We start from the raw sequence: 20350 nt of genomic DNA, 5'->3' as shown, positions 1-20350 counted from the left end.
CCCTAAGCCCTTGAGAACCTCTCTTCACCAAGCCATGCAGGCTGATGAGGACCATTCCCATGCCCTTTAGGAGCTTACCACTGACACTTTGTGCTGTCCAGGACCTCTCTGCCAGGGCTGAGAGGTCGACGTAGGCCGAGCCGAGCAGCCGATCCGTACCCAGAGGTCTGTCCCCATCGCCTCCTCTCCCACAGCTCCACCACACCTGGACCTCCAATTTCTCCTCTCTGAAGAACCAGAGCAGTCCTGGGCTCCTTCTGAGAGTCACCTTCTTGGGTTTCTTGAAGCTGACTGTCACCTTCTTGGGGTCCTGACTCCTTTTGGGCCTCTGCAGAGACGTGCAAGTGGCTTCCTGGTCGTACAGCTTATACCTGAGGTAGCAACAAGAGTCTGGGTCCAGGCTCTTCTGGCCTGCAAGCAGCACACAGTGGAGTGGCAGCCACAGCTTTGGGGTGGAGATGGTGACCATCACTGGCTGGGCATTGTCCTCCCACTCATCACTATCACCCATGGTGTCCTCATGGCTTTCCTCACTCCACCCTAAGAGCCTGGCGGCCTCCAGGACACGTCCTCGGTCCTCGGGATGAGCAAAGGTGACAGAGAGCTCCAGGCCTCCCACAATGGCCTGCATGCAGCTTGAAGGCATCACATCTTCAGAGAGGGTCACTGGGAACCAGCCTGAAATGCCTGCAGGAGGAAAAGAAGCACCTGGAGACTTGCCACAGAAGGCTTTAAGGTGGAAAGCAACTTGCAGGGGCATCTGCTCCAAGCTCCCTGCTCACAGCCCCAAACAGCCTGCCCTGGGCTGCTGCCAGCCATGGGGCAGCTCCCAGCTCCCTGGGCACCCTGGCACAGGCTCTCACCACCCTCAGGGGCAAACATTTCTCCCTTCTCTCCAGCCTGAGTCTCCCTCTTGGAGCTCCAAACCATCCCCCCTTGGCCTGGCCCCACAGGCCCTGCTCAACACTCTGTCCCCAGCTTTCTCCCCAGCCCCTTCCAGCCCTGCCAGGCCAGCAGCAGCTCTCCCTGCAGCCTTCTCTTCTCCAGGCTGAACAACCCCAACTCTCCCAGCCTGGCCTCCCAGCAGAGCCCTTCCAGCCCTCCCAGCATGGCTGTGGCCTCCTCTGGCCCTGCTCCAGCAGCTCCCTGCCTGTGCTGAGGCCTCCAGAGCTGCCCCAGCACTCAGGAGGTCTCCCCAGGGCTGCTCCCCAGCCTGGGTGGACCCCAGGGGCTGTCCCAGCTCAGCTGCAGGACCTGGCCCTTGGCCTTTGTCCCAGGTGGAGGCTGTAGGTCTTTAAGAACCAGAGAGCAGAAGACCTCCAAGAGGTCCAAAGGGTCCAGGGATGGAATGGCAGAGTGGGAATGGTTTATCCCAGCCCAGAAGCCTGCTTGTCTCTTCATGAAGTAAGCTGCACAGCTACATCCCTTGTGAGGAGCAGCTGAGGGAGCTGGGGGGCTTGAGGCTGCAGCAGAGGAGGCTGAGGGGAAACCCTCTGGCTCTCTGCAGATCCCCTGAAAGGAGGCTGGAGCCAGCTGGGGCTTGGAGTCTTCTCCCAAGGGGCAGCACAAGAGGAAAAGGCCTCAAGCTGCCCCAGAGGAGGTTGAGGTTGGACATCAGCAGAAACTTCTCCTCTGGAAGGGTTCTGAAAGCCTGGCCCAGGCTGCCCAGGGTGGTGGTGGAGTCCCCATCCACCCTGGAGTTGTGGTGCTGAGGGCCATGGTTTGGCACCAGTGTTGGCAGAGTTAAGAGAATGGTTGGAGTGGATGCCCTTGAAGGGCTTCACCACCCAGAACCATTCTGTGACTCTCAGCAAACCTCTCCAGATGTTCTGCCCCACCCCCAGGCATTTCACTTTCCCTCTCAGTACCACCCAGCCCCAGGCTGTTCTCTTACCTGAAGTTCTCCTCAGCAGGTCCCTGGTTGGAATTGTCACTGTCCCCAGAAGATAATCTCTTGATGCCTGAGTTGCCAGGGTCCCAGGGGCTAGAAAAGAAGGACATCAAACTGGAAACCAAGAGCAGAAAGGGATGAGGAGAGGCCCTCCTCCGACACCTTTGAGCCAAGATCTCCTCTCCCTGCCCTGGGGAGGCCACAGCTGCAGGGCTGGGGCCAGGACTGGGCTCCCCAGCTGCAGAGAGACTGAGAGCTGCTGGAGAGAGTCCAGGGGAGGCTGGGGAGAGGCTGAGGGGCCTGCAGCAGCTCTGTGAGGAGCAAAGGCTGAGAGCCCTGGGGCTGAGAGCCTGCAGAAGAGCAGCCCCAGAGGGGAGCTGAGCAATGCTCAGCAAGAGCTGAAGGGGCTGTGGGGGGCAAGAGGCTGGGGCTGGCATCTGCTGAGTGCTGCCCAGGGACAGGCCAAGGGGCACAAACTGGCAGCCAGGAGGTGCCAGCAGGAGAGGAGGAGAAAGTTGTTTGTTGTGAGGGTGGTGGAGGCCTGGAGCAGGCTGCCCAGAGAGGTTGTGGAGTCTCCTTGTGTGGAGAGCTTCCAACCCCCCCTGGCCATGGTGCTGCTGGGCAAGCTGCTGGGGGTGCCCTGCTGGAGGAAGGTGGCCTTGGCCTGGCTGAGCTCCAGAGCACCCTTCCAACCTCCACACACATCCTGGCTCTTCTCCCCCAGGTCAAGCACTACCACTGTCAGCTGCATGATGGTTTCATTTAGGAGCTGATCTCAATCATTTGGAACCTTAAACCTCTTCCTTCTTTGCCCCAAAAGGAGAATAACCTCCCAGAGGCTTCTCTGAAGACACTTGAGGTGATTCCATCTATGAGCAACTGCACAGAACAGGTCCTGGAAGGCTCCCAGGTCAGGTTGTTTGGGGGCTCTGAGCAAACTGCTCTGGTTGGGGATGTCCCTGCTGGCTGCAGGGGGGTTGGACTGGATGAGCTTTGGAGGTCCCTTCCCACCCAGACCATTCTATGATTTTATGCTGCTTGAGGTTAATTTCTCTGGTGGACTTCTGGGGTCTTCATCTCCTTATGGCCTTGGCAGGCTCACAGGATGTCAGGGGTTGGAAGGGACCTCAGGAGATCTTTGAGTCCAACCCTCTGGCAGAGCAGGGCCATAGAATCCAGCACAGCTCACACAGGAGCACATCCAGATGGGGATTGAAAGTCTCCAGAGAAGGAGACTCCACAACCTCTCTGGGCAGCCTGCTCCAGGGCTCTGGGACCCTCCCAGTGAAGAAGTTCCTCCTCATGTGGAGGTGGAACCTCCTGTGCTGGAGTTTATATCCACTGCCCCTTGTCCTATCCCAGGGCACAGCTGAGCAGATCCTGTCCCCTCCCTCCTGACCCCCAGCCCTCAGATATTGATAAACATTGATCAGATCCCCTCTCAGCCTTCTCTTGACTAACCACCCCCAGGGCTCTCAGCTTCTCCTCACCAGGCAGTGCTCCAGGTCTCTTCAGCATCCTTGCAGCCCTCCCTTGGACTCTCTCCAGCAGATCCCTGTCCCTCCTGAACTGGGGAGCCCAGAGCTGGATGCAATATTCCAGGTGAGGTCTCAGCAGGGCAGAGTAGAGGGGGAGGAGAACCTCCCTGGATCTGCTGGCCACACTCTGCTGAATGCAGGATCCCAGGATCCCATTGGCCTTCTTGGCCACCAGGGCACATTGCTGGCCCATGCAGAACTTGTTGCCCACCAGGACAGCCCAGGTCCTTCTCCCCAGGGCTGCTCTCCAGCAGATCACCTCCCAGCCTGTCCTGCTGCAGTTTCTTCTTCCTCCCCAGCTGCAGGGCTCTGCACTTCTCCTTGTTGACCCTCATGAGGCTCCTCCCTGCCCAGCTCCTTCCAAGCCTCCCTGAATGGGCCTTACCTGCCTTGGTGCTCTGCTGGTAAATGGAGAAGACAATCCTGGCAGAGTGCAAGATCTCCCCTAGGGAAGCAGCTTCTCCCCCACTCCTGTGGCTGATGAGGCTGCAAGGGAAGTGCAGCTGCTGCTGGAACTCAGGGCAGAAGGTGGAAGGCACAGCGGCCGTGCGGCGCCTGCCGGCCTGCGGCAGGAAGGGGAGCTGGACGCAGACGTAGGAGCTGACCCCCAGCTCTGCAGGGCACTGCAAGGCAGGGTTCCTCTGGCTCACAGCCCTGCAGGGAGCATGGAAAAGGAGGACAACAACAAATCCCATCAGTGGTGCCTCTGCTCTTAATGTTGCCAAGGTTGGAGACCTGCTACAGAGGCGTCACAGAGGGTTCTGTCTCCTGGGGGAGGGAAGGAAGAAGTTTGGAACCACAACAGGATGAGGCCTGGGCAGAACTGTCAAGGAACCAGCCCAGAGAGGGTGTGGAGAGCTTCCAACCCCCCTGGCCACTGTGCTCCTGGGCAAGCTGCTGGGGGTGCCCTGCTGCAGCCAGAGGAGTGTGGGCAGCAGGGCAAGAGAGGGGATTCTGACCCTTGGCTCTGCTCAGACCCCACCTCCAATCCTGCCTCCAGTTCTGCTGTCCCCAGCACAAGGAGGACACAGAGCTGCTGGAGGGAGTCCAGAGGAGGCCACAAAGATGATCCAAGGGCTGCAGCAGCTCTGCTGTGATGCCAGGCTGAGGGAGCTGGGGGTGTTCAGCCTGGAGAAGAGAAGGCTCCAGGGGGACCTCAGAGCTGCCTCCCAATAGCTGAAGGGATCCTGCAGGAAGGCTGCAGAGGGACTTTTGCTAAGGGTGTCTAGAGCCAGGCCAAGGGGGAATGGTTTGAAGCTGAGGCAGAGCAGGGTCAGACTGGAGATGAGGAAGAAGTTCTTCAGTGTGAGGGTGGTGAGAGTGTGGAACAGGCTGCCCAGGGAGGCTGTGGCTGCCTCCTGCCTGGGGGTGTTGAAGGCCAGGCTGGATGAGGCCTTGAGCAGCTGAGTCTAGCTGAGAGGTGTCCCTGGGCATGGTGTGGAGGTTGGAGGAGATGAGCTCTGAGGTCCCTCCCAATCTGAGCCAAGCTCTGCTTCCATGAACATGCTCCACAAGGAAGCAAGAGGCCACAGCACATTGTTTTTCCATGCAAGAGGTGACATCAGCATCAGGAATCATCTACAAAGCCAACAGCCTCAGATGTTGCTCAGGAAGAGCACACAGAGGTCACCTCACTTCCTTATCTTCCCCCAGCAACATCTGGGAGAGGCTGAGAGCCCTGGGGCTGCTGAGCCTGGAGAAGAGCAGCTCCAGAGGGGATCTGAGCAATGCTCAGCAAGAGCTCAGAAGGAGCTGGGGGGCAAAGGTCTCTTGGGGAGCATCAAGAAGAGTGTGAGCAGCACCAGATGGAGGGAGGCTCTCCTCCACCTCTACTATGCCCTAACCAGGCCACAGCTGCAGGGCTGGGTCCAGGGCTGGGCTCCCCAGCTGCAGAGAGACTGAGAAGTGCTGGGGAGAGTCCAGGGGAGGCTGGGGAGAGACTGAGGGGCCTGCAGCAGCTCTGTGAGGAGCAAAGACTGAAAGGCCTGGGGCTGAGAGCCTGCAGAAGAGCAGCCCCAGAGGGGAGCTGAGCAATGCTCAGCAAGAGCTGAAGGGGCTGTGGGGGGCAAGAGGCTGGGGCCATTGCTCCTCCTGCTGCCTCCAGACAAAGCTGTTTTGAAAGCAATCTTCCTACCTGGCTGCTGCTTGCAACCCAGCTGCTCTGTGGATCTGTACAGAAAGGACAACAGCTTGACCTTGAGATGTTCCTGCTCCTGGCCTCATGCATCTCTGGTACCTCACACTCACATCAAGCAAGCCTGGAGGAAAGGAAAGGCAAAGGGAAAGGTCACCTTGTCATGGTTCCATCCCACAGAACCAATGCTTGCTTACAACTCCTAACAGAAACCAAATCATTCCAGATGAAGGGCATGGAGAAGATCAGAGGCTCACAGGATGTTAAGGGTTGGAAGGGACCTCAGGAGATCTTTGAGTCCAACCCCTCTGCCAGAGCAGGACCATAGAATCCAGCACAGGTCACACAGGAACACATCCAGATGGGGATTGAAAGTCTCCAGAGAAGGAGACTCCACAACCTCTCTGGGCAGCCTGTTCCAGGGCTCTGGGACCCTCCCAGGGAAGAAGTTCCTCCTCATGTGGAGGTGGAACCTCCTGTGCTGGAGTTTATATCCATTGCCCCTTGTCCTATCCCAGGGTGCAGCTGAGCAGAGCCTGTCCCCTCCCTCCTGACCCCCAACCCTCAGATATTGATAAACATTGATCAGATCCCCTCTCAGTCTTCTCCTCTCCAGACTAACCACCCCCAGGTCTCTCAGCCTCTCCTCACCAGGCAGTGCTCCAGGTCCCTTCAGCACCCTTGCAGCCCTCCCTTGGACTCTCTCCAGCAGATCCCTGTCCCTCCTGAACTGGGGAGCCCAGAGCTGGATGCAATATTCCAGGTGAGGTCTCAGCAGGGCAGAGTAGAGGTGGAGGAGAACCTCCCTGGATCTGCTGGCCACACTCTGCTGAATGCAGGATCCCAGGATCCCATTGGCCTTCTTGGCCACCAGGGCACATTGCTGGCCCATGCAGAACTTGTTGCCCACCAGCACTCCCAGGTCCTTCTCCCCAGGGCTGCTCTCCAGCAGATCACCTCCCAGCCTGTCCTGCTGCAGTTTATTCTTCCTTCCCAGCTGCAGGACTCTGCACTTCTTGCTGACCCTCATGAGGTTCCTCTCTGCCCAGCTCTCCACTCTCTCCAAGTCTCCCTGCATGGCCACACAGCCTTCAGGGGCCTCAGCCAAGCCTCCCAGTTTGGTACTGTCAGCAAACTTGCTGAGCAGCCTCTGTCTGTGTGTCCCCTGGTCCATGTCACTGCTAAAGGTGTTGAACAGGACTGGCCCCAGCCCTGATCCCTGGGAGACTCCACTGGTCACAGCTCTCCAGCTGGACTTGGCAGCACTGTAAGCAGTTCCTCATCCCTCTCAGAGTCTGCTCTTGTATGCCATGCTCCCTGAGCTTGCTCACCAGGAGGTGATGGGAGGCAGAGTCAAAAGCCTTGCTAAGGTCACACAGCACACAGAGGACAACCAGGTGGCTGTCCAGCAGAGGTTTATGGATGGCAGGATCTAGGTGCCCAACCTGATGTCCTTCTGTGCTGTGGTGACTCAAGGCTGTGGATGTAGCTACCTGGGCTTCAGGAAAGCCTTTGAGACCATGCCCTGCAGCCTCCTCCTGGAGAAACTCTGTGGTTTGGAAGGGGTGGACATCTCACTGGGTTACAAACTGGCCCAAAGAGTGGTAGGGAATGGAGACAGCCCCAGCTGGTGGCCAGTGGTGTCCCCAGGGCTCAGTGTGAGGCTACTTCTCCTGGATGCCTTCATCACTGAGCTGGGGGAGGGCTGGAGGCTGCCCCAGGCAGCTGGTAGATGGTACCAAGCTGGGTGGGAGCTGAGCTGCTGGAGAGGCAGGAGGGAGCTGCAGAGGGCTCTGGGCCAGGCTGGAGCCATGGGGGAGGCCAATGGGATGAGGGCACCAAGGAGCTGGGACCTGCCCTTGGGTCACAGCAACCACAGCACTGGGACCACTCCTCTTGAATGCCTTCAACACTGATCTGGGGGAGGGCTGGAGGCTCCCCCAGGCAGATGGCACCAAGCTGGGTGGGAGCTGAGCTGCTGGAGGGGCAGGAGGGAGCTACAGAGGGCTCTGGGCCAGCTTTCCTTACCTGAAGGCCTGAGATGAAATCCCTCTGAGGGCTCAGTCCTGGGGACCAGTGGAAGATTAAAAGTCTGCATCCCAACCTCTTCTCGGTGCTGCTTGGTGACCATGGCACAGAGCCTGGACAAGGGCAAGGTCCCTTTGGCAACCATCTGGTCCCTGACATTGGGGTAGTAATACCTGGGAGGACACAGAGAAGCAGCATCCATCATGCTGGGTTGCTGAGGACCATCAGTTCTCTTAGAGCTGGCACAGGAGTCAGCTTCCATTTGGCTGTCTTCAAGCATTGATCTCCTTGGGAGTTCATGGAATGAGTTGGGCTGGAAGGGACCTCAAAGATCATCCAGTTCCAACCTCCACACCATGCCCAGGGACACCTCTCAGCTAGACTCAGCTGCTCAAGGCCTCTTCCAGCCTGGCCCTCAACACCCCCAGGCAGGAGGCAGCCACAGCCTCCCTGGGCAGCCTGTTCCAGACTCTCACCACCCTCACACTGAAGAACTTCTTCCTCACATCCAATCTAACCCTGCTCTGCCTCAGCTTCAAACCATTCCCACTTGGCCTGGCGCTAAACACCCTTAGCAGCCTATTGGATTCTTCTTTTTGCCCACAAAGCTCTAGGTGTGATTGAAGATGCTGACAGCATCCCAGGGAGAACTCTTTGAATCCCAGAATCACAGGGTTGGAAGGGACCTCAAGGCTCAGCCAGTTCCAGCTCCTCTGCCATGGGCAGGGACACCTCACACCAGAGCAGGCTGCTCACAGCCACCTCCAGCCTGCCCTTGAACACCTCCAGGCAGGAGGCTTCCACCACCTCCCTGGGCAACCTGTGCCAGGCTCTCACCACCCTCATGGGCAACAACTTCTTCCTCACATCCAATCTGAGTCTCCCCACTTCTAGTTCTGCTCCATCCCCCCCAGTCCTATCCCTCCCTGACACCCCCAAAAGTGCCTCCCCAGCTTTCCTGCAGCCCCCTGCAGATCCTGCAAGGCCACAAGAAGGTCTCCTCAGAGCCTTCTCTTCTCCAGACTGCACAACCCCAACTCTCTCAGTCTGTCTCCATAGCAGAGCAGCTCCAGCCCTCTGCTCCTCCTCATGGCCCTGCTCTGGACACCTTCCAGCCCCTCCAGATCCTTCCTGGAACAGAGGCTCCAGAACTGGACACAGAGCTCCAGCTGTGGTCTCAGCAGAGTGGAGCAGAGGGGCAGAATCCCCTCCCTGGCCCTGCTGGCCACACTTCTCTTGCTGCAGCCCAGGCTCTGCTTGGCTCTCTGGGCTGCAAGTGCTGGAGCTCAGCCAGGCCACCCCCCCTGCTCCAGCAGGGCACCCCCAGCAGCTTGCCCAGCAGCACCATGGCCAGGGGGGGTTGGAAGCTCTCCACACAAGGAGACTCCACAACCTCTCTGGGGCAGCCTGCTCCAGGTCTCCAGCACCCTCACAACAAACAACTTTCTCCTCCTTCAGGTGGCAGCTCCTGGCTGCCAGTTTGTGCCCCTTGGCCTGTCCCTGGGCAGCACTCAGCAGATGCCAGCCCCAGCCTCTTGCCCCCCACAGCCCCTTCAGCTCTTGCTGAGCATTGCTCAGCTCCCCTCTGGGGCTGCTCTTCTGCAGGCTCTCAGCCCCAGGGCTCTCAGCCTTTGCTCCTCACAGAGCTGCTGCAGGCCCCTCAGCCTCTCCCCAGCCTCCCCTGGGCTCTCTCCAGCACTTCTCAGTCTCTCTGCAGCTGGGGAGCCCAGACCAGGACCCAGCCCTGCAGCTGTGTCTTGGTTAGGGCAGAGCAGAGGTGGAGAACTTCCCTTGACCTGCTGCTGGCCACAGTCTGCTCCATGTCCCTCCTCCCTGGCCACGAGGTGACATCCCCACCACCTACCAGAGCCACCTTGCTCTGGTTGCTCTTCAGAGCAATGCCAGAAGCAGCTGCCTGAGGGGCTGGGGCAGTGTGCCCCTTGAGCTCTTGCTGAGCACTGAGCTGATGCCCAGAGGTCATTATGGTGATAAAGTAGAGGGAAGCAAACCAAGAGCAGAGACTTTCCCTGGAGGCTGTAAGAAGAAATGAGCAATCAGCTCTCTTGAGGGCAAGAAAGAAGACCACCTCAGACACCTGAAATGAAACCAGCACTGTGCAGGCTCCCACCACCAAATGGGGATGACCTCAAGTGGGTCACTTCCCCATCTCCACCTCTCAGCCCAGGGTTTCTCGCTCCCAGATCTGTCTCCCCCTGGAAGCTGGAGAAGGAAGAGGAGGTTGCGCTGTACCTGCACCACACTTCGAACTGGACTCCTCCTCCAGTCCCTCCTGGTGCCATAAATGCCCTGAGCAGCAGCTTCTGGACTGGGAGAGCAGCAGGAACCAGGAAAGAATGATGATGCTGATCATGAAAGATGGGGTCAGGGACACAGAGGGTGGCGGCCGTGCGGAAGGGCTTCAGCCGGATGCCTGCAAGGCAAGCAGAGGGGGCTGGGGCTGGCACCTGCAAGGCCTTCCTCCCTGCAGCCCTTCAGCAGGGAGGACATCAGGAGAAGGTGAACTTGCCAAGGAATCCTAGAATCACACAATTGTCAGGGTTGGAAGGGGCCTCAAGGCTCAGCCAGTCCCACCCCCCCTGCCATGGGCAGGGACACCTCACACCAGAGCAGGCTGCTCACAGCCACCTCCAGCCTGGCCTTCAACACCTCCAGGGATGAGGCTTCCACCACCTCCCTGGGCAACCTGTGCCAGGCTCTCACCACCCTCATGGGGAAGAGCTTCTTCCTCACATCCAATCTGAGTCTCCCCACTTCTGGTTCTGCTCCATCCCCTCCAGTCCTATCCCTCCCTGACACCCTCAGAAGTCCCTCCCCAGCTTTCCTGTAGCCCCCTGCAGATCCTGGAAGGCCACAAGAAGGTCTCCTCAGAGCCTTCTCCTCTCCAGACTGCACAACCCCAACTCTCTCAGTCTGCCTCCATAGCAGAGCAGCTCCAGCCCTCTGCTCCTCCTCATGGCCCTGCTCTGGACACCTTCCAGCACCTCCAGATCCTTCCTGGAACAGAGGCTCCAGAGCTGGACACAGTGCTCCAGGTGTGGTCTCAGCAGAGTGGAGCAGAGGGGCAGAATCCCCTCCCTGGCCCTGCTGGCCACACTTCTCTTGCTGCAGCCCAGACAGCCAAGCACAGCCTGGGCTGCAAGTGCTCCCTGCTGGCTCCTGTTGAGCTTCTCCTCCCCCAGCACCCCCAAGGCCTTTTCTCCAGGGCTGCTCTCCAGCCAGTCCCTGCCCAGCCCCTAGCAGTGCCTGGCATTGCCCTGACCCAGCTGCAGGACCTTGCAGAGAGTCTCACAAGTCTGTGAGCCACAGGTTGAGAACTACTGCTCCAGGTGGCTTGGAAGGTGACACTGTCATGGGGACATCCTGTGAGCATTGGTACTGACTGGCACTTGGCAGAGCACATGTCTCTGGGGGATGTGTTCCAGGCTAAGTCAACACAAAATCACTGTCCACACCTGGAATTACTTGAATGTTCCTGCATAAGCACTGAGATATGGAATGGGTTGGGTTGGAAAGGACCTTTCCAGCTCATCCTGTCAAGCAGGGACAGCCCCAATCAGAGCAGGTTGCTCAGAGCCACAAACCAACCTGGATCTGGACTGGTGTCAGCCATGGGGCAGCTCCCAGCTCTCTGGGCACCCTAGCACAGGCTCTCACCACCCTCAGGGGCAAACATTTCTCCCTTCTCTCCGCTCTGAGTCTCCCTCTTGGAGCTCCAAACCATCTCCCCTTGGCCTTTCCCCACAGGCCCTGCTCAACACTCTGTCCAAACCTTTCTCCTCACCCCCTGCCAGGCCATCAGCAGCTCTCCCTGCAGCCTTCTCTTCTCCAGGCTGAACAACTCCAACTCTCCCAGCCTGGCCTCCAGCCCTTCCAGCCCTTAGATCCCTGAGCAAGGTGATTCTTCTCCTCTACTCCACTCTCCTGAGGCCCTACTTGGAATACTGTGTGCAGCTCTGGAGTCCCCAGCAAAAGGACATGGAGCTGCTAGAGTGCCAGAGGAGACCATGAAGATGATCAGAGGGCTGGAGCTCCTCTCCTATGAGGCCAGGCTGGGAGAGCTGGGGTTGTCCAGCCTGGAGAAGAGGCAGCTTTGGGGAGACCTTCCTCTTCCAGCATTGAAGAGGAGCTCCAGGGCATTCTACAAAGGCCTGGAGTGACAGGACTAGAGGTGAAGGCTTCAGAGTGGAAGAAGCTGGGTTTAGATGAGGCATCAGGATGAAATTCTTTGCCATGAGGGTGCTGAGGCACTGGAAGAGGTTGCCCAGGAGTTGTGGAGGCTCCAACCCTGGAGGAGCTTAAGGCCAGGCTGGATGAGGCCTTGAACAACCTGGTCCAGTGGGAGGTGTCCCTGCCCATGGCCAGAGGGTTGGAAGGGGATGAGCTTTAAGGTCCCTTCCAACCCAACCCATTCCATGATTCTAGGATCACTGCTGTGGCCTCCTCTGGCCCTGCTCCAGCAGCTCCCTGCTTGTGCTGTGGACCCCAGAGCTGCCCCAGCACTGCAGGAGGGGTCTCAGCAGAGCAGAGGAGCAGAATCCCCTCCCCTCCCCCTGCTGCCCAGGCTGCTGGAGATCACCCAGAGACCCCCAAGCCCTCTCACCATCCTCAGGCCAGTCAGCTCCTTGCAGGGGGCCAGCAGCAGGTGCTTGCACTGGGAAATGGTACTGGACATAGCAGTCAGCCTCTCCCCAGACTGTGGACTGCAGGGGACTGAGGCCTTTCATGCTCTCCACGTGGATCTCAAACACGTGCTCCACCATCACACCTTCCCCTTCTGGCTCAGACTGCAAAGCAAGCACAGGAAATCCTCATGGAAGAGGGCAAATCCTCAGGAAAGAGCAGGGAAGGAGGAGTGGGAAGGTGAGGTGCTAAAGCAGGCTGAGATGGGAGGCTCAGAAGCAGCAGCAGCTGTTTGCTCTCTGATGGTCACACAAAGGAAGGTGGTTCCAAAGCTGCTGAGGGGCCTGGAGCAGCTCTGAGGAGCAAAGGCTGAGAGCCCTGGGCCAAGGGGCACAAACTGGAACCTAATCACTGGGAACTACTGGAGAGAGTGCAGGGGAGGCTGGGGAGAGGCTGAGGGGCCTGCAGCAGCTCTGTGAGGAGCAAAGGCTGAGAGGCCTGGGGCTGAGAGCCTGCAGAAGAGCAGCCCCAGAGGGGAGCAGAACAATGCTCAGCAAGAGCTGAAGGGGCTGTGGGGGGCAAGAGGCTGGGGCTGGCATCTGCTGAGTGCTGCCCAGGGACAGGCCAAGGGGCACAGACTGGAACCCAGGAGGTTCTATTTGAGGATGAGGAGAAAGTTGTTTGTTGTGAGGGTGCTGGAGGCCTGGAGCAGGCTGCCCAGAGAGGTTGTGGAGTCTCCTGGTGTGGAGAGCTTCCAACCCCCCCTGGCCATGGTGCTGCTGGGCAAGCTGCTGGGGGTGCCCTGCTGGAGCAGGCTGGGCTTGGCCTGGCTGAGCTCCAGAGCTCCCTTCCCACCACCACCATGCTGGGACTCAGGGATTCTGTGGCTCTCAGAGCTGAGGGAATGCTCCAGACCTGAGCTGCTCTTCACTCCAGGCTCTGATTTCAGGCCTAAATGACCCCAAGTGTCAGTGGCCCTTGTCCCCAGCACCTCCAGCTTCTCTTGCCCAGGGGCCATCCCCAACACCTCCTCAGCTGCCAGAATCCCCTGCTGGCTGCCTGCTGAGCTGTGCAGTGGTGCCAGGCTGGCTGCCAGCTGCTGGTACTTGCTGCTGTGGGTGCCCTGCTGGAGCAGGGAGGGGTTGGCCTGGCTGAGCTCCAGAGCTCCCTTCCAGCTCCACCATTTCTAACAGACTTGTTCCAGACAGAATCCTGGGGAGGCACCTTCCAAGCCCATCCTGTCCAACCCCCCTGCAGCCAGCAGGCACATCCCCAACCAGAACCAGGTTGCTCAGAGCCCCAGACAGCCTGACCTGGGCTGGTGCCAGCCATGGGGCATCCCCCACCCCTCTGGGCACCCTGGGCCAGGCTCTCCCCACCCTCAGGATCAACATTCAGGACCAATACCATGGTGAGCTGCAGAGGAACAGGGTCCAGGCAGTGGGCTGGGTGCTGGGGCACAGCAGGGACCTTTCCTTCTTCAGCTTTGAGCCTCTGCAGGGCCACAACTTGCTCAGCTGAGCCCATGGCCAGGATGACCTTCAGGCTGCCACTTCTGCTGCCAGTGAAGACATCCACCACAGGCATGTAGCTGTCCACAGCCACCACTGGGTACTGAGCCTGGAGGAGCAGCTGGGAAATCTTTGGATCTCTGGAAGAGATGAAAGCAGGGGGAAAAAAAAAGGGAAATCAACCCAAAAGCCTCAGCATGGGAAAAGAGCTCCTGGAGGGGTGGGAGCACACAAAGCTCCTGTGGGGTGGGACCAAACCACCTCCTTTCCCCTCAAATCCAGCTCAGCTGCATGAATCCCAGAACCATTTGGGTTGGAGAAGACCTTTCTGATCTGGATGAGGGCACTGAGTCCATCAGCAGTCAGGTTGCAGATGACACCAAGCTGGGGGCAGGAGTTGAGCTGGTAGAGGGTAGGAGAGCTCTGCAGAGGGACCTTGCCAGGCTGGGCAGATGGGCAGAGTCCAAGGGCATCACATTGAACACATCCAAGTGCCAGGTGCTGCACATTGGCCACAGCAACCCCAGGCAGTGCTACAGGCTGGGGTCAGAGTGGCTGGAGAGCAGCCAGGCAGAGAGGGACCTGGGGGTGCTGGTTGAGAGTAGGCTGAACATGAGCCTGCAGTGTGCCCAGGGGGCCAAGAAGGCCAATGGCATCCTGGCCTGCATCAGGAGCAGTGTGGCCAGCAGGAGCAGGGAGGTCATTGTGCCCTGTGCTCAGCACTGGTTAGGCCACACCTTGAGTGCTGTGTCCAGTTCTGAGCCCCTCAGGTGAAGAAGGACATTGAGATGCTGGAAGGTGTCCAGAGAAGGGCAACAAAGCTGGGGAGGGGTCTGGAGCACAGCCCTGTGAGGAGAGGCTGAGGGAGCTGGGGTTGCTTAGCCTGGAGAAGAGGAGGCTCAGGGGAGACCTTCTTGCTCTCTCCAACTCCCTGAAGGGAGGCTGTAGCCAGCTGGGGGTTGGTCTCTTCTGCCAGGCAGCCAGCACCAGCACAAGAGGACAGAGTCTCAAGCTGTGCCAGGGGAGGTTTAGGCTGGAGGTGAGGAGAAAGTTCTTCCCAGCAAGAGAGATTGGCCATAGGGATGTGCTGCCCAGGGAGGTGGTGGAGTCCCCATCCCTGGAGGTGTTCAGGAGGAGACTGGATGTGGCCCTTGGTGCCATGGGTTAGTTGATCAGATGGTGTTGGGGGATAGGTTGGACTCGATGATCTTGAAGGCCTCTTCCAACCTGGCTGATTCTATTCTATTAAGTCCAACCATGAGCCCAGCACTGCCCCAAGGCACCACCAATGCCTGGCCCTCAGCACCACAGCTCCAGGGCTTGGAAACACTTCCAGGGCAGCCTGGCACAGGCTTGGACAACCCTCAGGGGGCACAAACTGTTCCTCATTTGGGCACCCTGGGACAGGCTCTCACCACCCCCAGGGGCAAACATTTCTCCCTTCTCTCCACTCTGAGTCTCCCTCTTGAAGCTCCAAACCATCTCCCCTTGGCCTGTCCCCAGCTTTCTTCTCAGCCCCTTCCAGCCCTGCCAGGCCAGCAGCAGCTCTCCCTGCAGCCTTCTCCTCTCCAGGCTGAGCTCCCCCAACTCTCCCAGCAGAGCCCTTCCAGCCCTCCCAGCATGGCTGTGGCCTCCTCTGGCCCTGCTCCAGCAGCTCCCTGCCTGTGCTGAGGCTTCCAGAGCTGCCCCAGCACTCAGGAGGTCTCCCCAGGGGTGCCCTCCAGCCTTTCCCCCTCCCAGCCTGGATTGACCCAGCCCAGGGGCAGGAGCTGGCCCTTGGCTTTGGTGAACCTTTGCTGTAGCCTCCTGCTGAAGTCTTCCACACAAACCCCAAGACCACCAAGCAATCCCTCCCTTCTCTGACCATCACTCAGGAGATCCTCCCAAGCCACCAAGATGCTTACTTGAAGGAGATGTAAAACTGGTGCAGAGGAAGCTTCACCAGTCCCAGCAGCCTGTCACAGCTTCCCACCTTGTTCCAGGCTTCCAGGACCAGGATGTTGTTCTTCAACCTCTCCAAGAGCTTGGAGGTCAAGGGAAAAGGCATCACCTGGAAGAGGAGCAGGAAGAAATCAGCTCACAGGAAAAAAACCTGGAAGCTAAGGACAGAACATCCTGGGAGCCCTACAGAGAATTGGTTTGGCTGGAGAAGATCCTCAAGGTGATGGAGGCCAAGCATGGCCTCAGCACTGCCCCAGCACCACCACCCCATGGCCCTCAGCACCACAGCTCCACAGCTTCCCAACCCCTCCAGCCATGGGGAACTCCACCACTGCCCTGGGCAGCCTGCCACAGGCCTGGGCACCCCTCAAGGGGCACCAATTGCTCCTCAGGGCCAAGCTCAACCTCCCCTGCCACAACCTGAGGCCATCTCCTCTTGGCCCAGCCCTCAGGAGCAGCCCTTGAGCCCCAGCTGGCTGCAAGCTGCTCTCAGGGAGCTGCAGAGAGCCACAAGGTCTCCCCTCAGCCTCCTCTGCTGCAGCCTCAACCCCCCCAGCTCCCTCAGCTGCTCCTCACAACTTCTCCACAGGCTTCTCCTCCTTCCCCAGACCCCTCCCCAGCTTCCTTGCCCTGCTCCAGCCCTCAAGGTCCTCCTGGCAGGGAGAGCCCAACCCTGACCTAAAAGCTTTTCCATTTCACCCTTCCAGCTACAGAGCAAAGGTCTCAACAGAGCAGCAGGACACCAAAAAGCATTGGAGCAGCCTCCAGCTTCCAGAGGCATCACTGCATGGCTGAGATACTGCTGGTTGGAGAGGAAGGCTCTGGCCCAGGTCAGGACAGTAATCCAGCCTTCCATACTGCTCTGTCCATTCAGAATGCAGCTCTGGAGCTCAGCCAGGCCAAGGCCACCCTGCTCCAGCAGGGCACCCCCAGCAGCTTGCCCAGCAGCACCATGGCCAGGGGGGGTTGGAAGCTCTCCACACAAGGAGACTCCACAACCTCTCTGGGCAGCCTGCTCCAGGCCTCCACCACCCTCACAACAAACAACTTTCTCCTCATCCTCAAATAGAACCTCCTGGGTTCCACTTTGTGCCCCTTGGCCTGTCCCTGGGCAGCACTCAGCAGATGCCAGCCCCAGCCTCTTGCCCCCCACAGCCCCTTCAGCTCTTGCTGAGCATTGCTCAGCTCCCCTCTGGGGCTGCTCTTCTGCAGGCTCTCAGCCCCAGGCCTCTCAGCCTTTGCTCCTCACAGAGCTGCTCCAGGCCCCTCAGCTTCTTCACCTTGCAGGTGTGAAAGGCAACTTGGGAAGGCTGAGGGACACCTTGTGAGGGGTGAGGAGCACCTTGGGAAGGCTGAGCAAGCCTCAGGGGACCCTTTCAACCCAAGCCAAGCAGGAGAGCTGTGACTTGCCTGAGAGAAGTCAAAGGCAGGCTGTGTGGTGCCCCAAACCACAGCAGAGCTGGTGGCCTCCTCAGAGCTGAGCAGCCTGCAGTTCAGATACACATTACAGGACCCAGGCAGCCCAGAACCTTCCACCACAAAGTCCTTGCCCTCAGGCACCATCAGCAGCATGTGCAGGAGCAAACCTTCCTCCTCTTCAGAGCTGCTGAGCTGTGCCACCACCTTCTGGGCTGCAGAGCTTGGGGCAGGCCATGGAGGCTTTGTGCTGCTTGCTGCTGTCCTCTGGGAGTCCTCCCAGGTGGGAAGGTTGAGGCCAGGGGGGCTCCCTCCAGTGTCACTCTTCCTGGTGGGCTCCTGGATTTCCAGCTGAGGACTTCTTATGGCATGAGCTGGGAATGGCTGGGCAGGAGCAGGGGACCTGGCAGTGGTGGGGATGAGGCCTTTGTTGTCAGCTACAAGCTCTAAGGACACCTGAGTTGGACAAAGGGAAGGTGGAGATGGTCAGAAGATGTGCCCCAAAGAGCAGGGACTGCAGCATCAGCTCAGGAGAATGCATCACACATGATGGAGGAGCCCCAGATCCCAGCCTGGGGTGGTGGGAAGGCAGCTCTGGGGATCAGCCAGGCCAAGCCCAGCCTGCTCCAGCAGGGCACCCCCAGCAGCTTGCCCAGCAGCACCATGGCCAGGGGGGGTTGGAAGCTCTCCACACAAGGAGACTCCACAACCTCTCTGGGCAGCCTGCTCCAGGCCTCCACCACCCTCACAACAAACAACTTTCTCCTCCTCTCCTGCTGGCACCTCCTGGCTGCCAGTTTGTGCTCCTTGGCCTGTCCCTGGGCAGCACTCAGCAGATGCCAGCCCCAGCCTCTTGCCCCCCACAGCCCCTTCAGCTCTTGCTGAGCATTGCTCAGCTCCCCTCTGGGGCTGCTCTGCTGCAGGCTCTCAGCCCCAGGGCTCTCAGCCTTTGCTCCTCACAGAGCTGCTCCAGGCCCCCCAGCAGCTTTGGAGCCCTGCAGTGGATTCCCTTGTGTTACAGAAGAGGGTTGGATCATCACCCAGCAGGTCCTGTTGGCAGGGTGGTTACAAGCTCCAACCCTCCCTGCACTCCAAACCACAGCCTGAGGCAGCAAACCCAGCAGGAACTCCACCACAAACCCAACCTGGTGGCCCCAAGCCCAAAGCTGACTGAAGACTGAGCACCAACCTCACCTCAAGGGGAGAAGTACCAGGAGAAAATCTGGTAGAATCCTGCAGTTGTTTTGGTTGGAAGAGACCTTTAAGGTCATGGAGTCCAACCCTCAACCCAGCACTGCCCCAGCACCACCACCCCATGGCCCTCAGCACCACTGCTTCCCAACCCCTCCAGCCATGGGGACTCCACCACTGCCCTGGGCAGCCTGCCACAGGCCTGGGCACCCCTCAAGGGGCACCAATTGCTCCTCAGGGCCAAGCTCAACCTCCCCTGCCACAACCTGAGGCCATCTCCCTCTCATCCATGGCTCTTGCTCACTGGGAGTAATTTAGGAGCCCTTCCCTAATGAGCCTTGTTCCACCCTGCAGCCAGTGGAACATCACAACCTAGTTCTCCAGAAGCCTAGGGGGAAGGGAAAGGTTCTTGTTGTCTTCTCCTGGCCTTACAAACCTTCAGAGCTCAGACCTGGGGAACTGAAACTGGGAGGGAAAAGAAACCATAGCATCACAAACTGGTTTGGGTGGGAGGAGGACTCCCAAGGTCATGCAGTCCAACCCCCCCTGCAGCCAGCAGGGACAGCCCCAGCCCCAGGCAGCCTGCCCTGGGCTGCTGCCAGCCATGGGGCAGCTCCCAGCTCTCTAGGCACCCTGGCACAGGCTCTCACCACCCTCAGGGGCAAACATTTCTCCCTTCTCTCCAGCCTGAGTCTCCCTCTTGGAGCTCCAAACCATCTCCCCTTGCCCTGTCCCCACAGGCCCTGCTCAACACTCTGTCCCCAGCTTTCTTCTCAGCCCCTTCCAGCCCTGCCAGGCCAGCAGCAGCTCTCCCTGCAGCCTTCTCCTCTCCAGGCTGAACAACCCCAACTCTGCCAGCCTGGGGACCCAGCATGGCTGTGGCCTCCTCTGGCCCTGCTCCAGCAGCTCCCTGCCTGTGCTGAGGCCTCCAGAGCTGCCCCAGCACTCAGGAAGGTCTCCCCAGGGCTGGTTTCCTCCCCCCCCCAGCCTGGATGGACCCCAGGGGTTGCCCTGCCCCACATTCAGCTTCCTCCAGGCTGACAGAAGGGAAAGAAATCCCAACAGCAGATTCAGGCAAAATTGGCAACCAGAGCTCCTCCAGCTCAGAACCCAGGTGGTCCAACACCTCCCCCTCCAGTGGTCCCACACCTACCTTCAGTGGTCCAACCTGGGGCTGACCTGCCTCTTTCTGCACAGCTACCTCAGAGGTGACTCTGAGCAGCTCAGCCTTGAGAACCTGCTGTAACTGGAGTGCAGCTGAGCCAATGGCCACGGGCTGAGGGCAGAAGAGCCAAGAAAGGGTCACTTCACAACAGCTTCTGGCAGCTCTGAACAACTACAGACACAAAGCACCAACCCCAGGGTCCTTCTGGGAAGCTGGGGGAACCATCCCACCCACCCCACCCCCCATAGTGTTAGTTGTGCCCACAGTGATTTGAAGGCAGGGTTCCCTCAGTGCCAATCTCAGGTCACTGAGGTGCTGAGAGAACCCTCAGAACCTCAGCACAGGGAGGGCTGGAAGGGACCTTAAGGATCCTCTGCTCTGCTCAGACTCCTCCTGCAGCACTGCAGCCAGGGCTGGTGCCCCCCACAGCACAAGAGGGACATAGAGCTGGGGGAGAGGATCCAGAGGAGGCCACAAAGATGAGCAGAGGGCTGGGGACAGGCTGGGGGAGTTGGGGCTGTGCAGCCTGGAGAAGAGAAGGCTCCAGGGAGACCTCAGAGCAGCCTGAAGGGAGCTCCAGGAGAGCTGGGAAGGGACTTTGGACAAGGGCTGGGAGTGACAGGATGAGGGGGAAGGGATTGAACCTGGAAGAAGGGAGATTGAGACTGGAGATGAGGAAGAAATTCTTGGCAGTGAGGGTGGGGACACACTGGAGCAGGCTGCCCAGGGAGGCTGTGGATGTCTCCTCCCTGGAGGTGTCCAAGGCCAGGCTGGATGAGGCCTTGATCAGCCTGGGCTGGTGAAAGGGGGTTTGGAACTGGATGAGCTTTGAGGTCCCTTCCAACCCAACCCATTCCATGACTCTATGAATCTGAAGTGAAAATCTCCAATCCA

The 20350-nt window shown here is 59.1% G+C and overlaps 1 protein-coding gene across 1 annotated transcript in view; it reads right to left on the bottom strand.

The window, feature by feature from the left end:
- Positions 1-20350, bottom strand: part of C2CD3 (C2 domain containing 3 centriole elongation regulator) — a 58102-nt gene that overhangs the window by 20294 nt on the left and 17458 nt on the right. The window contains exons 12-22 of the mRNA XM_054164849.1: positions 19445-19567; positions 17095-17556; positions 15648-15793; positions 13612-13883; positions 12213-12383; positions 9842-10022; positions 7592-7764; positions 5564-5687; positions 3815-4083; positions 1895-1984; positions 79-687 (exon numbers count right to left, since the gene is read on the bottom strand). Of these exons, the coding sequence (XP_054020824.1) occupies positions 79-687; positions 1895-1984; positions 3815-4083; positions 5564-5687; positions 7592-7764; positions 9842-10022; positions 12213-12383; positions 13612-13883; positions 15648-15793; positions 17095-17556; positions 19445-19567 (2620 nt within the window). The remainder of the gene's footprint in view (positions 1-78; positions 688-1894; positions 1985-3814; positions 4084-5563; positions 5688-7591; positions 7765-9841; positions 10023-12212; positions 12384-13611; positions 13884-15647; positions 15794-17094; positions 17557-19444; positions 19568-20350) is intronic.

Source organism: Dryobates pubescens, chromosome 10 (genome assembly GCF_014839835.1).
Source record: "Dryobates pubescens isolate bDryPub1 chromosome 10, bDryPub1.pri, whole genome shotgun sequence".
In the NCBI taxonomy this organism is placed as follows: domain Eukaryota; kingdom Metazoa; phylum Chordata; class Aves; order Piciformes; family Picidae; genus Dryobates; species Dryobates pubescens.
Note: the sequence above shows the minus strand (reverse complement) of the source record. Positions and strands in the feature narration are given on the sequence as shown.